The sequence below is a fragment of the Pectinophora gossypiella genome, chromosome 2, assembly GCF_024362695.1.
Source record: "Pectinophora gossypiella chromosome 2, ilPecGoss1.1, whole genome shotgun sequence".
Taxonomy (NCBI): Eukaryota; Metazoa; Arthropoda; class Insecta; order Lepidoptera; family Gelechiidae; genus Pectinophora; species Pectinophora gossypiella.
The window spans coordinates 1,883,404-1,897,984 of record NC_065405.1 but is presented as its reverse complement, the minus strand read 5'-3'; the positions used below and the strand labels follow the sequence as shown (position 1 = coordinate 1,897,984).

The 14,581-nt window shown below is 37.7% G+C and overlaps 1 protein-coding gene across 13 annotated transcripts in view; it reads right to left on the bottom strand.

Annotated features, from left to right (window-relative positions):
* Positions 1 to 14,581, bottom strand: part of LOC126373556 (uncharacterized) — a 163,123-nt gene that overhangs the window by 2,511 nt on the left and 146,031 nt on the right. For 10 of the 13 annotated variants that reach the window (XM_050019701.1, XM_050019730.1, XM_050019721.1 and 7 more), the window contains 7 exons: positions 5,517 to 5,654; positions 4,723 to 4,846; positions 3,569 to 4,207; positions 3,201 to 3,321; positions 2,376 to 2,771; positions 1,924 to 2,263; positions 174 to 794 (listed from right to left, as the gene is read on the bottom strand). In XM_050019701.1, coding sequence (XP_049875658.1) covers positions 174 to 794; positions 1,924 to 2,263; positions 2,376 to 2,771; positions 3,201 to 3,321; positions 3,569 to 4,207; positions 4,723 to 4,846; positions 5,517 to 5,654 — 2,379 coding nt within the window. Of the gene's footprint in view, positions 1 to 173; positions 795 to 1,245; positions 2,264 to 2,375; positions 2,772 to 3,200; positions 3,322 to 3,568; positions 4,208 to 4,722; positions 4,847 to 5,516; positions 5,655 to 14,581 lie in introns of those variants that run through there. The other 3 variants (XM_050019739.1, XR_007567334.1, XM_050019793.1) reach the window with 3 other exon arrangements.

Genomic DNA, 14,581 nt, shown 5'->3' with positions numbered 1-14,581 from the left:
TACATATAAGACAGACATTTATCATTATGTCAATCTATGTAATGTTCGTCATAAATCTGCTGATATAGCAAATTGTAGAAATATGAATAGTTAACAGTGTTTTCCTCTCAGTAAAGTGAGTTATTTTCTGTCGTGGCCTTATAATGTAGCAAACTACACTCAGTGATACCAACCTTAGTAGTTTCAGTGAGGTTTTCCATGCTGACAAACTTTTTAGCCAATTCTTTCACGTTGGGCAACTGCGGGAGTATCTCGTCGATTTCACTAATCCTGTCTAATTTCTCTTCTCTCAAACTGTCCCTGTCAACAATTTCGAATGATTCGTCGTCCACATCGCTTTCCTCACTGACTCTGTCTTCTAAGATATTCTTATCAGCGGTATCGATGTTGTCATTTCCCTCAACCTCTTCATATCTGGGCGATACGTTATCTGGTTTACTTTTCACTATCTCGCCGGTTTGCACATTGTAGATTTTAATTGAGTCTTCCAAACTGCTAGAGCTTACGTAAGAGTTGTCTATGCTGGGAGCCATCGGTGATTTTGGTTCATCTTTATCCGTTTCGACATTGTACGCTGATTCCAAAATTTCTTCGAATTTTCTGTCTGTGTCGTCTTCTACGTAGGCCGGTTTAGCATTGAATAGTGTTTGTTCGTTTACATCATCGTACTCAATCATAATCTCTGTCTTGTTGTTAGGAAGTGTAGTTATTGATTCTGACATTTGTTGATTCGGAGCAAACTTCGTGTAATGCTGATTTGAGGCAATTGTGTTGAATTGCTTTATTAGTAATCCCTGCAATATTAATATCTGATTATAAAATCGATGCATAGATGAAAATTCTTGATAAGAAGGTTATTTACGTATCAGTTAAGATCATTGATTAATTGTTTACAAAAATACAGTTTCTAGAAGCTATCGAAATTCATGCCAACTTTAATCATAATGTGCTGTAAATTAAAATCAAGTGTTTGACGCGTGCGCTCAGCGAATCAAAACGGTGCGATTACTGTAACACAAGTGTGATCTAAGAAAATAAATTTGAAATTCAACTACAAGTCGATCGGGGATGAGAGTCATAGTGTGAAATAGTTACTGAAAGTTAAAGAATAAAATGACATGCTTTAGAACATCGGTTAGGTAAGGTATGAAGAATCCTTCATAGTTATTAATATTGTTAGTCTAGTGGCAAGCGATTAGATGCTGTTAGTCAAAAATTCATTCACCAAAATCTTACAACACTCACCACTAACTTCTTTGAGGATTACTGTAGTAAAGTACTGAAAATTTTGATTAAGAAGGACACAAATCTATGAGTGCAGTACTAGAGAATTAGATTTTCTTGTATTAAGGTGCAGAGTGCTGTTAGTCAGCTTGTATTCAGAACATGCCAACTTTTACACACAACAGGCAAAATTACTGCGTGTAAAACGAAGATATTTTAGATTGTCGACTTAGTTATTGGCGGAAGAGTTATTTTTTTTTATGAAAGGTAGATGTGATAGTGATGTAAGAATTAACCTATAGATCTAGTTAAAAGATTCCATCGAATTGAATTGTCTATGTTCGTATTGTACATAGTAAGAGATTCTTTAAGTTAGAAAAAACTTTACATTGTCAGTAGGAGAGTGCTTTATACTGGAGGTGTATTATTGGAGCTATTGAAGGTGGTTATTCACCATAGATTAGCACGAAAGCCCTCGTTTAACCTGAGGCTTCCGCCGAACGTGTAATTGAGGCCTGGCCGTCTCTTAGATCGAAGACACAGGTCCTCGCTTTTCAAAGTGTTGCTTCGCCTAACATTTGTATATGTTTCGAAAAGATCTTCGGTTACTTCGGGTTTATTCGGTATTTTAAGTCTAATTATATCCTCGTTTTCCACATAACCGTCACCTCCGCACACAGGTCTACTTTGTTCTCTTACGTTGGCGTTAGTTCGACTGACGTTAGCGTCTGTCGCATGATTTTCGTCAGCGTTATCGTTTTGTCTGTCTGGGTTTTCAAAAATAGGGTTTATAGCGAAGTTGGGGCTCGCATTTCTGGGGCTGAGGACGGCGCGGACGATGTTCTGGTGAAGGGCGGACGCCTCGAGATCGCTCAACGAACTGCTGGCACTTACAGGCGAGGCGAACTCTGTATCGAAATTGTCTAAACTGGTCGACTTGTTCATTGACGACAGTGAACTCGTCTCGCTCAGCTCCTCTCTCTTTCTGCGACCACCCGCAGAGACCTTCGCTTCTCTAATATAATAGTCCCGGCCATAGCTGTGGATTAGAAAAGTTAGAGGTGTGAGTAGGAACGGGGTCTAATCAACACCCACTAAAAGTTATATACACTTACAGAGGATATTCAATTTAAAAAATGTAAATGACTTACCGTTTGTATTGTGGTACCTCTTCCGCTAGTACATCTTTCAGAATTCTTGGAGATGGACTTTTCGGTCTGTTTCCATTCATAATGATACCTTCCGTGTTTAACTTCTCTAACTGTAGATTACGTTCATCTTTTTCGAGCAAGTCGTGCTCTTTAAGACTTTCCTTTCCATTAATATTTTCAGATTTGATGCTTCTGTCGTCATCATCTAAGTCTTTTGGCTTGGTCAGCATGTCGAAGAGTGAGGAAGTGCTTTTAGCTGAAAGTCTCTTTTGTATTGCTTCAGGAGAATAGGGGTTGTTTGGCATTTCAACGTAGTTCAACCATTTTTTACGTTCTCTATACGCAATAGAACCTGGTATCAAATCATCTTCTTTGTCTGTATCTCGTGTGGGTATGCTGTAAGAAAAACAATGAATCTGTTTATTATTGATGTTACCGGAGACAGAGTAAAATAATTCATTCAAGTCGTCGTACAAAATATGACCCCTTGTGATTCTGTTATAAGTAAAATACGCAAAGAATTAAATAAGATTATCAGTGATTATTATTGATTGCGTTGTTTTTCTCGAACGGGGAGCGACGTTTCGAACTCCGGTACCGGATTTGCACCAATGAGTTATTAATTTATCTTAACTGCAGTTTTCATTAACACAATTTGCTCGACCATTATTATAGACGATACGGCTTAGCACTTATCACGTTGGTCTAACAGAAAGCCCGGTGAGGTGTGGGTACTTATTTCATCTTGCGATGGATGTACCCCTGATTACCTCAATTGGGATAAGATACTAGAATTGATATTAAGTTATGTTACGTAATACTTACTGTTGCGGTTCGTCTTCAAAATGTTTCCTCCTGAGGCTGTCGGCGTATCTTTGGACGGGTTTGGTCACAGTTTCTTCGTACTCACCCTCTCGCTCGTGGCGACTGAGCGTGCCCATAGACCCTGGAAGATTAACACCAATTACGTATTTTATCACTACATTCCAAACACTTCACTGCTATCATTGATCAAGTAGCACAGATTGATGATTAGATAGCTACCTGTGTTCGTTTAGAAATTGGTTTTCTTCGATAATTTGCAATTTAATGTATCTACTTGTTGAATTTATTCAAAATTGTTTCGAAACATTGAATATTCTGCTTTTATAAGATAAGATGCGTATGTATAAGTAATATACATTCATATTTACCTTTGTGCATTTTATCAAGCTCATCCTGTTCTTCACCGTTTATTTTAGCTTCGAGCTGTGCTGCGAAGTCTTCCGCGGTACCATTCAGCAATGTTCTATGTATTTCTTCTTTCAATGCAAATTCTGCTTTTGTCAGTGGCCCGCTGTCCATTCCTAATACTAGAACGGAGTCTTTGTCTTCATCTTGTTTGTCGTGATTGTCTGGTTTGGCAGTATCGTCGTTGATTTCATTATTAACAGCATCAACAACATCTTTATCCTGTTCGTTATCACATATTTCGAACTCATCGCCTGCATCAACCATGTTTAGGCTGTCCGGTTCGAAGTCGAGTAGTTCGTCTATTTTAGGTTTACCACCAATCACGTGTTTGGAATCTAGTACTCTTTTGATGTCGCTTTTGTATTCAGCTTCTTCATCGCCTTCGCTAGCGTTGTCTGAGAGGTCTGTGGTGTCGTCGGCGTCTCTGTCACCGATCAGGGCTCTGTATTCGGTGTTTGAGTTGGGCACCAGCATAGGCACGGGCACTGACTGGATGGTCTTTATCTTTTTTTTTTGGAACAGCCAGTTCTCTTCCCACGATCCGTCGACTGCTTGGATATCACTGCCGGATACTTCGTCGAAATCACGGTCATCGTTGTCTGTAAAGAGGTGCATTATTCCAGTTTATTTTTAGAACACAACAATGATTCAAAATTAGTGCGATCGTATTTAGTTGACTAGTAATGAAATCTATCGAAGTCATACAGAAAAGTGTGATAACCATTACCTATTAATATATTGTCACTGGAAAAGCTAAATTAGTACATAAGCGCCTAGAGCCCAACAATTTTGCCTTTCCAGTGACGATTGGTATAGGTATCATAAGAGTAAGTTACATGAGCCATGTCAGGGCCCTTTGGCGGCTCAATAATAACCCTGGCACCAGGGTTGATGAGGTTGGTAATGCACCTCACAACCCACACGATAGAAGAGGATAAGAGTAAGTTATTTTCTTCTATAGACGAAAATTAAATAAAGTTATAACAGAACGTACATAATAAATAAACACAATACCACTTATGCGAAATAGAAGTGACGAGCATAGACTGTCTTCGCTCATCGTCGTGTTAATTGCCGTTGTAATTATTTGTGAAAAAATAGCAAAACACATTACCTGTAGCATGAACTATGTCACCGCCGAACTCTGGAAAGGGCACGCGGCGAGGCAACTCGAGCGCATCATCTGAAGCTGTCGCCTCGCCCTCCTCCCAGTCTGATAACTCATCTTCTTCTCGAAGCTGGAAAATACATGATGTTGTTTTAGTCAAAACTGAGATGTTACGAGTGTTAGGATGATTTTTTTTAACTTTTGACTTGAGGTTAAAGAAAATATGTATTTATACCGCAAAAGAAGATGTCCCCCAAGAGACTTATACTGAACTCATTATTATTATATTATTAATTTATAATATTCTTCTTCTATCGTGTGAGTTGTGAGGTGAATTACCAACCTCATCAACCCTGGTGTCAGGGTTACTATTGAGCCGCCAAAGGCCCCTGACATGGCTCATGTAAAGACTACTTACTTACATTAGTAAGTAGTAACCGGGACGGATCATCTTACTTTTTGGACAATCAGGTGATCAGCCTGTAATGTCCTAACCAAACTAGGGATCACAAAGTGATTTTTGTGATATTTCCCTACCGGGATTCGAACCCGGGACCTCCGGATCGTGAGCCCAACGCTCAACCTCAACAACCACAGAGGCCGTTATTTATAATATTGATGAGCAACATTTAGTCCAACATGTGTGTGTGTGTGTGTGTGTGTGTATTGCGACGAACGAAAATTATTTCAGTCCATAAACGGCCTCGGTGGTGCAGTGGTTGACTGTTGGGCTCACGATCCGGAGGTCCCAGATACCGACACAAAGATTTTGTTTTTGAAAAATAAAAAGAAATACATACAGGTGGCGATATATCCCTGGCTCTGGAGTTCAGGGAGCGGGGTGAGGACCTCTCCGAAGGGGTAGGGCTGGCACTCGCTGAATGGATGCCGCTGCTTCTGCCTCCTGAACCATTCTCTGTCTGGTATCGTTCTATGACCTGGAACAATAGGAAATTATGATTAAGGTTTTTAATGAAACGCCAGGCCGAGAGTATGGCCTTCATACATGTACCGAACAGCGGGTTTAAAAGGCCACATCGAAACAATTCATCTAAAATAGCAAAATTGCTATTTGAAATTTGTTTGCATTGCGCACTTACTTTTATATGCGCAAATGACAAATTGCAGGTGTGAAGACTTATGAGGGTAGCAACCAAACTTCTGCGGTTTTTTCTAACTCGATGAGAAAGAGATGTGTGATGTAGGCAATTTACTTGTATGCAATGTAAGACATTTTTAATCACCATTGAGATACTTCTGTATCTAGCGTTTCCACGCGAAAATCATCTCCCTAGCATTATCCCGTTTCTCACAGGGTCCATTTACCTAACCTGAAGATTTGACAGCTTCGGGTTTTCACAGAAGCGATTGCCTGTCTGACCTTCCAACCCGCGAAGGGAAAACCAGCCCAATACAGGTTAGGTCACATACCTCTGAAAATGCATTTCTTGGGAACGTGAATTTTTTCACGATGTTTTCCTTCACCGCTGAGCACATTTATGATCCAAACATGAATTCGAAAAGTAATTCGGCTATCATTGGAAAATACTTATTTGATTATTTATTTTCATAGAATTGTTTACATTATCTATTTTAGTACGTCAATATGAATGAATGTGGAATAAAATCGGGTAAATACAGGGTGTTAGTGACATCGTACCGAAAACTGAGGGATGATTCAGGCCATGATTCTGAGTTGATATCAAGTGGATTTTTCCGTCGTAAAAGTATGGAACTGAAAATAATTAAAAAAAAACACAATTTTCATGAATTTTCCGACAGGAAATTCCACTTGATATCAACTCAGAATCATGGTCTGTATCATCCCCCTCAGTATTCGTTACGATGTCATTGTATATAGCTTTTCATGAAACAAAATTTTGTAAGTTCATTGCCCTATCATTTCCTTATCAGTGTGATTTAGTCAATAAATTATGAATGTCAATTTATATGCAGGCTTTTGTCCGATTTATGAGTCACTTTCTTATAAAGATAAAATGAACTGTTAATTATTTGTTGTAATAAACCGGACTTAAATAAAATGATATTGCATGTCCGGGTGTCGATAAGATTTGGCGGGAGGAATGCACGTGTATTTCCAAAGTTACCTATTACCATAGAATAAGGAATAATACTACGTATAGAACGGCAACTCTGCGCTCCCCACCAGCGAGCTAGGTTTACCTCACCCCCCTCGAACTTAGTTTAGACTTGAATCGTATGGTGTCAGACGTCACACACACAGATGCGCGTGTACGATAATGTCAATGTGTAGTGTCTGTGTAAAACGAGGTTGTTTGTATGAAGTGTCCGGGGTATGCTATTACTATCTACGAAATGTTAATAATCTTCTATCGTGTGCGTTGTGAGGTGGAGTACCAACCTCATGCACCCTGGTGTCAGGGTTACTATTGAGCCGCCAATGGCCCCTGACATGGCTCATGTAACGACTACTTAAGTAACCGGGACCAACGGCCTAACCGCTTATGTTAATAATTTCGAGATTATTTTAGTTTGATATTACTAATGATAAAGTAAGGTAGGTGATTTAGCGTTACTTTTATTTTCATAACTTTGACTTACTTCTACGCGGCTGTGACGAAGCCAATCTGTCTTAAGAGTTTGCTTACCACGGCATACGACCACGCGGCTATGTCGTAAACATCACTATTGAAAAGATTTTCAGAGAAATATTTTCTTGTTTTTTATTTTTTAGAGCGTGATTTTCAGTAGACGGGTTTTAGTTTTTAAAGTTTTATTTTTATATCTTCAGGTGCGAGTGACCGGTTAAAAACGCCATTTGTTTGCATTGCGCACTTACTTTTATATGCGCCAATGTCAAATTGCAGTATTGCTTTTTCAGATGAATTGCTTCGATGTGGCCATTTTAACCACCCTGTTGGCCTATATTACAGATGTATTCTTGTATCTAGTCTAGGCACCAGTCACACAATTTATTTAAGATTATTCATACCTACTTGTTTAGTTTTAAGATTTATTTTGTTTGTGAGAAAATAAATAGAAATTCGTTTATTTATTTTAATTGTAGATAATGCTTTTTTGCATTAGACCACAGTCTCACTTGATTAGGTGATAACAAAAAGAAAACATGGATTACAAAACAAAAAACAGAACTACGCGTGACAAATACCTAGATAGAGCTAGGCAGGAAAGTTGACATCTTAACCCGAGCTGAAGTTGGAACTAATCACAGATCTCACATTCCTAAGATATTACACTCACTTGCACTAAGTAGAAAAAGGCAATCTGCGAGAAAGCAATAGCTTGGCAATTCAGTAGAGGGGACATTCTAAGCTCTCTCCCCTTTGATTGCTTAGACTAATATATTTTTGTTCCGTAAATGGTCTCGCAAAAGTGTGTCATGCTGTTTATAATCCCGGTTAAGTTAAAGAAGTCGTTTAAGCAATTTCTTGTTATTTTCTTATGGTAGTATTTCATTTTCTTTGGAATTTGAAACATCTACAAACATAGGTAAAACTCAATCCGTAATACCTAATGGGATAGGCAGAGTGTCTAGCTAGACATGAAAACTGCAGCCATTTTTGAAACTAAATTTTTACATTTGTTTGTCTGTGTAGGTGAATCCAAAAGGGGATGTTTTCTCCCTACTTATAAATACGAAAGTAACTCTGTCTGTAGGTATGTTACGCTTTTCACGTCAAAACTACTAAACTGATGAAAATTGTTGCAAAGATAGTATTCCCAAGTAGCATTTTGTTCCATTTAAGAGTACACATTTAGTTCCAAGGTGAACTTAAAGCATTACTACAGTTCACTCGTGATGTATTAGCTGCATTATTGCAATTAATTACACCTATACCTGTCTAAGGGACGTATAGGAGTGTAGAGTAATACTTTTATACGATTATGGGTGTTATAATACTCTAACAACTATCCTTTAGTCAGCTTTCTGACTAAGAGCATTATAGGAGGGTAGAGATACGGCAACCGCTGTTTAACGGCCTACTAGTTCGATGTTATAGAGCTAGCATTTTAATATAACACTTGTGGACATTTATAAAGCCAAAGGCTGTTATGTTTACTTGTTTTAGACTGTTATACAGCCAGTAGCTGTATTAGGACTTGTTTGTGATACTTAAAATAACCTTTTTTTACTATCTGTACAGAAGTGTTTAAATGATTCACATGTGGACTCTAGGCTGTTAGAAAGACCATATGTGTTGTCCATTAACATCAATAGCAGTTTATTTGTCCACAAGTACTACTCTTATTTGCTGTAAGCTGAACATGAATGTAAATGTGATATTCTATTACACTTTTTCCCAAGCGCCATTGCAACCGTTGTTGGTGGTTCCGTACATGATGCAGAGGAAAATATTATGCCTGAACCTGAAAGTTCCCTTCAAAATAATGGTGATTGCAAACAAATTATTTTCTGTCCTTTTCTGTCGCAGGGCATAATGTTGTCCCTGTTTATCTAGTTTTTTTACATTATTTTAAATACCTCCTTGAACAGAGTAGTGTTTTTGTAATGTAAATACTCTGACGCCAACTGTGTGTCTCACACGAAAAGGTGATTTTTGTTAGTTTGTTACAAAATTTGTACTTTAGGTATTCATACTTGACTATAAGTAACTGGGCATTTTTAACTGGGCATTTAACGGCCATTAATAATTTTTATTGCGGATCTCTAAAATTTCAGTATTTGAAGAAAGAATTAAAGATACACAATTGTCCTGAACTACATCTTAAAGCTGTACATAAGTTCACATTAGAATAAATTAATTGGCATTGGCGCTGTAGTGGTACAAATGTGGGACTTCATATAGATAACAGCATTCTAACAGAACACATGTGAACCTAATATACGCTCACCGCATTAAATAGGAGTTATAACAGTTCACATAGCCGTATTTCATTTCCACCATTTTGTTCTACGTAACCTAAAATATTTACCAAATAAATCTACAAGATTAATGCAGATTTATCACAAAATACGCAGATAGAGCGAATGAGTTTTGGTTTCATGTTAAAATTAATTACCGTAGTATAATTATAATTCCAATAAAATATCAAAAACTGAAAATGTAAATTTTCCTCTCAGCCAGTTTTAAATATTTCAAAATGAATAAAGCGTTTTTACAGAGGCGCGTGAAATTTTTAGTTGTCAATATGTATACATTTCACGATAAAGTTGCATTCCCATGGCATTAACATGATATGGTATATAAAACAGGTACTAATCGCGTGTTATATTATAATAATAATCCGCCGGAGTTAGTTTGCCCCGAATCCGTGCACTCCGTACAATTGTCAAACTAATATATTAAAATGTGGAAATAATTTAGGACACAAGTGAATTTAAGGTAGCTTACTGGAGTACTTTTGTCCGATTTTAACTGTAAAGGCTGTGTATTTAGCCACTTATTACTCTTTATTACACTCATGTACGTTGTATGGTTCACACTGCGTTCCATATAGTGCCGTAAGTCAGCCTTAAGTCCGATGTTACTACTTAAACTGCTATTATAATGCTATTATACTTCTAATGTACAGCCATAGTGAACTTAAGGCTGTCTAATTTGTGCCCAAACTGGTTCAATAAAAGCATTATAGCAAGCTATACAGCTCATATACAGCTGACATACACAGCTTGTAGAGTACATGTGAACGACTAGACATCTTATATAGAACCCCGAATGCTACTTGGGTTGTGTTATTGTTCCATGGGAAGGAATATAGGATAGTTTTTTTTTATATAATATAATAAAGGGGTAGAATATATACACTCCGTGTGCGTTATGACAGAAATCCACGTTGTATTGACGTGCCCTATTGTAGATTTAACTAACTACTTGGCTGGACAAATGGAGAGCGCTGAGGGCCCTGATCCGGGCGCGGGCAGAAAGATATTAGCTGTTGTACCTAAATCTCTCAATATATTTAAACATTTACTAAAATTCTATTTACAGAAAAAAGAAAGAAAAAAACTCTTAAATTAATACTGAAATATCTGTGGACTTATTTAATTTATAATTAAATAAAATAAATAAGAAATTATAAAATGAGAGAAGCCATTTTTTTTTCAATACAGATAGAAAGATTAGTCCACAAATATTCCATAAACGACACGCTAATCACCTCGTTTCCACTGGGAAAATAGTTGACAATGTGATTGAAGAAATTGTACATCTTCAACTAACACGCTACATTCGAACGTATGTTTTGTAATTAGATACTTTTTAAAGAAAGAAATATACTTTTGACACGTAAATGTGGGAAATAACTTTAAGTATGGGAAAGAAAGATGGCTGGCGGGGTTGCGCATTGGCGCGCGTTTTCGCACTGCGATGCGCATCGCGTTTCTGAAGAAGCAAGAGTTTTAGGGTTGGCGAGTTGAATTTATTATATTAATATAAAATTTTATTAGGATAACATAAATACAATTAGTCACTTATAATAAATCATTTTAAATTGTTGTATTTATTCTCTAATAATTTATTTATTTTTAGAGGATAATTTATCTTAAGTCCAATTTTCATTAACACAGTTAATAATAACTTTATTGCACAAACACATTACAAAGATAACTTTGTTAAAATTTATACAATATTATGCGCAATTTTACAGTTTAAGTAAAAACAGCGGCAGTTCAACAGTAGTGTTTAGACTTTAGAGAGAATCACTTACAGGAAAACTAGAGTTACTAAAGATTTTGTTTTTTAGAATTAATGAATTTGTGTAGTGTTTATACCAACTGTGTTGTAAACAAACCAAGTGATTCGGAGGGCAGGTTAGGTTACTATTTAGTAACTGGGGCCGACTGCTTAACGTTACTAAGTAGTTTAAGTAAATACTTGAGTAAGTATATGGTTGTTAAATGAGCCATATTAGGGGAGTTTGGCGGCCACTAGTAACCAAAACACAAGCGTGATTCGAGGTTGTGGACAGTTATTGATGTAACAACCGGAATACTAAAGAAGACGAACTTTGTGTTGTATCGATTCGTGTAATTAGTATTAAATACGTTATTTTTTATAAAACGAGGCAAATGTTTTGCAAAAGAAAAACCACCGACTGTCGCACACGGTATAAAAATGGCCACATCTAAGCAATTAATCTAAAACGCAATATTGTTATTTGACATGAATGTTGACATTGCGCACTGACTTTCATATGCGCAAATGTCAAATTCCAATATTTCTTTTTTAGATGAATGGTTTCAATGTGGCCTTTAACCTCCTAAATAAATTGATGAAAGAAGAACTCTATTAAAATTTCGAAATTATTAGATAAACTTATATAATGAATTGGGTAGTTTCCAACTAAGTAGTCAAATCAGTTACTTTTAACCAGTGTTCCTCCGGTTAGGGTTAATAACAGAAATAATTCGGTTATTAACCGAAATAAATATGTGTTAACAGTACAGGCGTATACCGAAACATTTCGGTATTCTTTATCAAGGGGGTTATTGCGAACACTGTTAACAGAAATTAAAGGTTAACAGGAATGATAGGTTAACCGCTTTACAAACGGTTATTTTTGCATGTTGCCATTCCGTCGTGCGAAATGAATGCTGGCAACGCTGCGCCAAGCAACCTGCAGGCACTTGTCGGCGTCGTTTAATCGTTCCACGCGCTTTGTTTTTTACTATTTCGACGTTTACTTTTTAACCAGCGACGCTACGCGGAAAGGTCGTAACGTAGTTGCAGAACGCATGATCCGATTTGGTTACGTTTTTTTTTGTTTGATAGGTGATAATTACGAGAAGATTTGTAGACATGACGGAAGGATCCAGGGTCTGATGATGACCAGGTTATATTATATTATTATATATACTCGACAAAAAAATTACGCAAGATCGCCGAGTTTGAGTTTGTTTGACTTGTCTTGATGAACACTCTGACCCTAGGTGGTTGTTGGTGGTTGATACTCAGGGTGTGATGATAAACAGGTGGTTATAAGGATAGGAGCTCGATATTAAAATAACGCTAGACCTCCGAGTTTGGGCTTGTTTGATTTGTCTTGATGAGCCTTCTAGCTATACTTGGCTTTGGTGGTTGGTATTCAGCGTCTGATGATGACCAGATGGTCATAAGTTAGGAAATCGATATTAAAATAACGCGTAACCTTCGAGTTTGGGCTTGTTTGAATTGTCTTGATGAGAACTTTATTGGTGGTTGGTATTTAGGATTGGATGATAACCAAAAGGAAGTTTGGGTTTGTTTGATTTGTCTTGATGAGAACTCTGACTCTAGGTGGTTGTTGCTGGTTGATACTCAGGGTGTGATGATGACCAGGTGGTCATTTGTATTGTCAACTTAGAAACTCGATGTTAAAATAATTTGCCTTGACGAGCATTCTAGCTCTGGTTAGTATTCAAGATCTGATGGTAACCAGATGGTTATAGGAACTCCATTTTAAAATGACGCAAGATGTGGTTACTAGTATGAAGTCGGAAGGTAGTCGTCATGGAATCTAGACAATATAATAACGCTCTCTAACTCACTTGTTTGAGTGATCTTGAATATTACTCTGATCTGAGATGGAATTGGGATGCATCTTAATATGTAGCCATAGGATGAAGTCCGTATCGCATGGTTTAGGCGTATGGTACGTTACGGTTTTGTATGATGCGTATATTAATTTAAAGACTTGAATCGAGTCTATTTTTTAGTCGAGGAATCGACTGGATTCGACTAGAATCGATTAAAATGGACTGGATTTGACAAGCACCTAGAATCGTCACAATCAGCTTGAATGGACTTAAACTGACACAAATGACTTGATCCACTCCACTAGACTGGATTCCACAAAATCGCCTGGAAACGACTAAAATCGACAGTTTTTTATTAATAATATAGGCTCACGTTTGAAAACCGCGTCATTCTCACCTGGTGGTATGGGACGATGTGGTCTAGGGTGAATCACGCTTACCTAGTACATGCCTATTCACCCTAGCCTTGAAAAATGCCAAATTATAACGAGTTGGAAATGCAGACAACAGTTCCAGTCCTTTGCTATTCGCATTAAAAAGGAAGAGGCAAAACGTTTAGTGCGGATTGGTGGTATATCAACAACATGAAATGTCTGCCGACGACTAGTTGATCGAAGATGGAATAGTGTGGGTGGAATTAACTCATGAAGTTCCTGCACACACTGAACCGCACACCGAAGTGTATCCTATAAAAAACCGCTACCCTTCGTCTGTGTTTTAGACTTTGGAGTCGAGTCTTCACTAACGACTCATTGTCATTGTCATTAGCTTTAATGCTCAACGCTCCACCAAGTCGAGAGCGGCCAACCGAGAGCTGGCAGAGCCTTGCCAAAGGTGACAGCAGTACTCCATACTACAACGAACCTGTGCTGTGTATAGATCGAGCAACTGCTCTGAGGGGAAATATCATCTGACTTTAGAAAGGATGTCTGATTTTTGGCTGCAATTTTGTTATAGACTCGGTGTAGCAGCCGAAGTTTAGGTTGGCAATTAGGTCCATACCATAGAGCTCGAGATAGTTGGTAATTGACGTGGATATTAGTGATGGTGTAACGAATGTAAATTTTTAGACATTCGCGAATGCGTATACGAATATCTGCAAAAAATATTCGCGAATGCTAATATTCGTTACATCACTAATGGGTACACTCCGGAACATTGGAGCCAGATTCGTTTCGCGGTGAACAGACATGCCTGGGTTTTGGAAGCGTTGAATTCGACCAAGTTGTTGTCACCCCGTTCTGAGACGGACTTAAGGGTCAAATTCACACGATTCATAAGATCCTGATAACAAGTTCTGATAATGCTGACATTCCTGGTGCTTGTTCTCCGTCACTGTGCTATCGTCTGCATACCCATAGGACATAAATCAGCAGATAATTGATC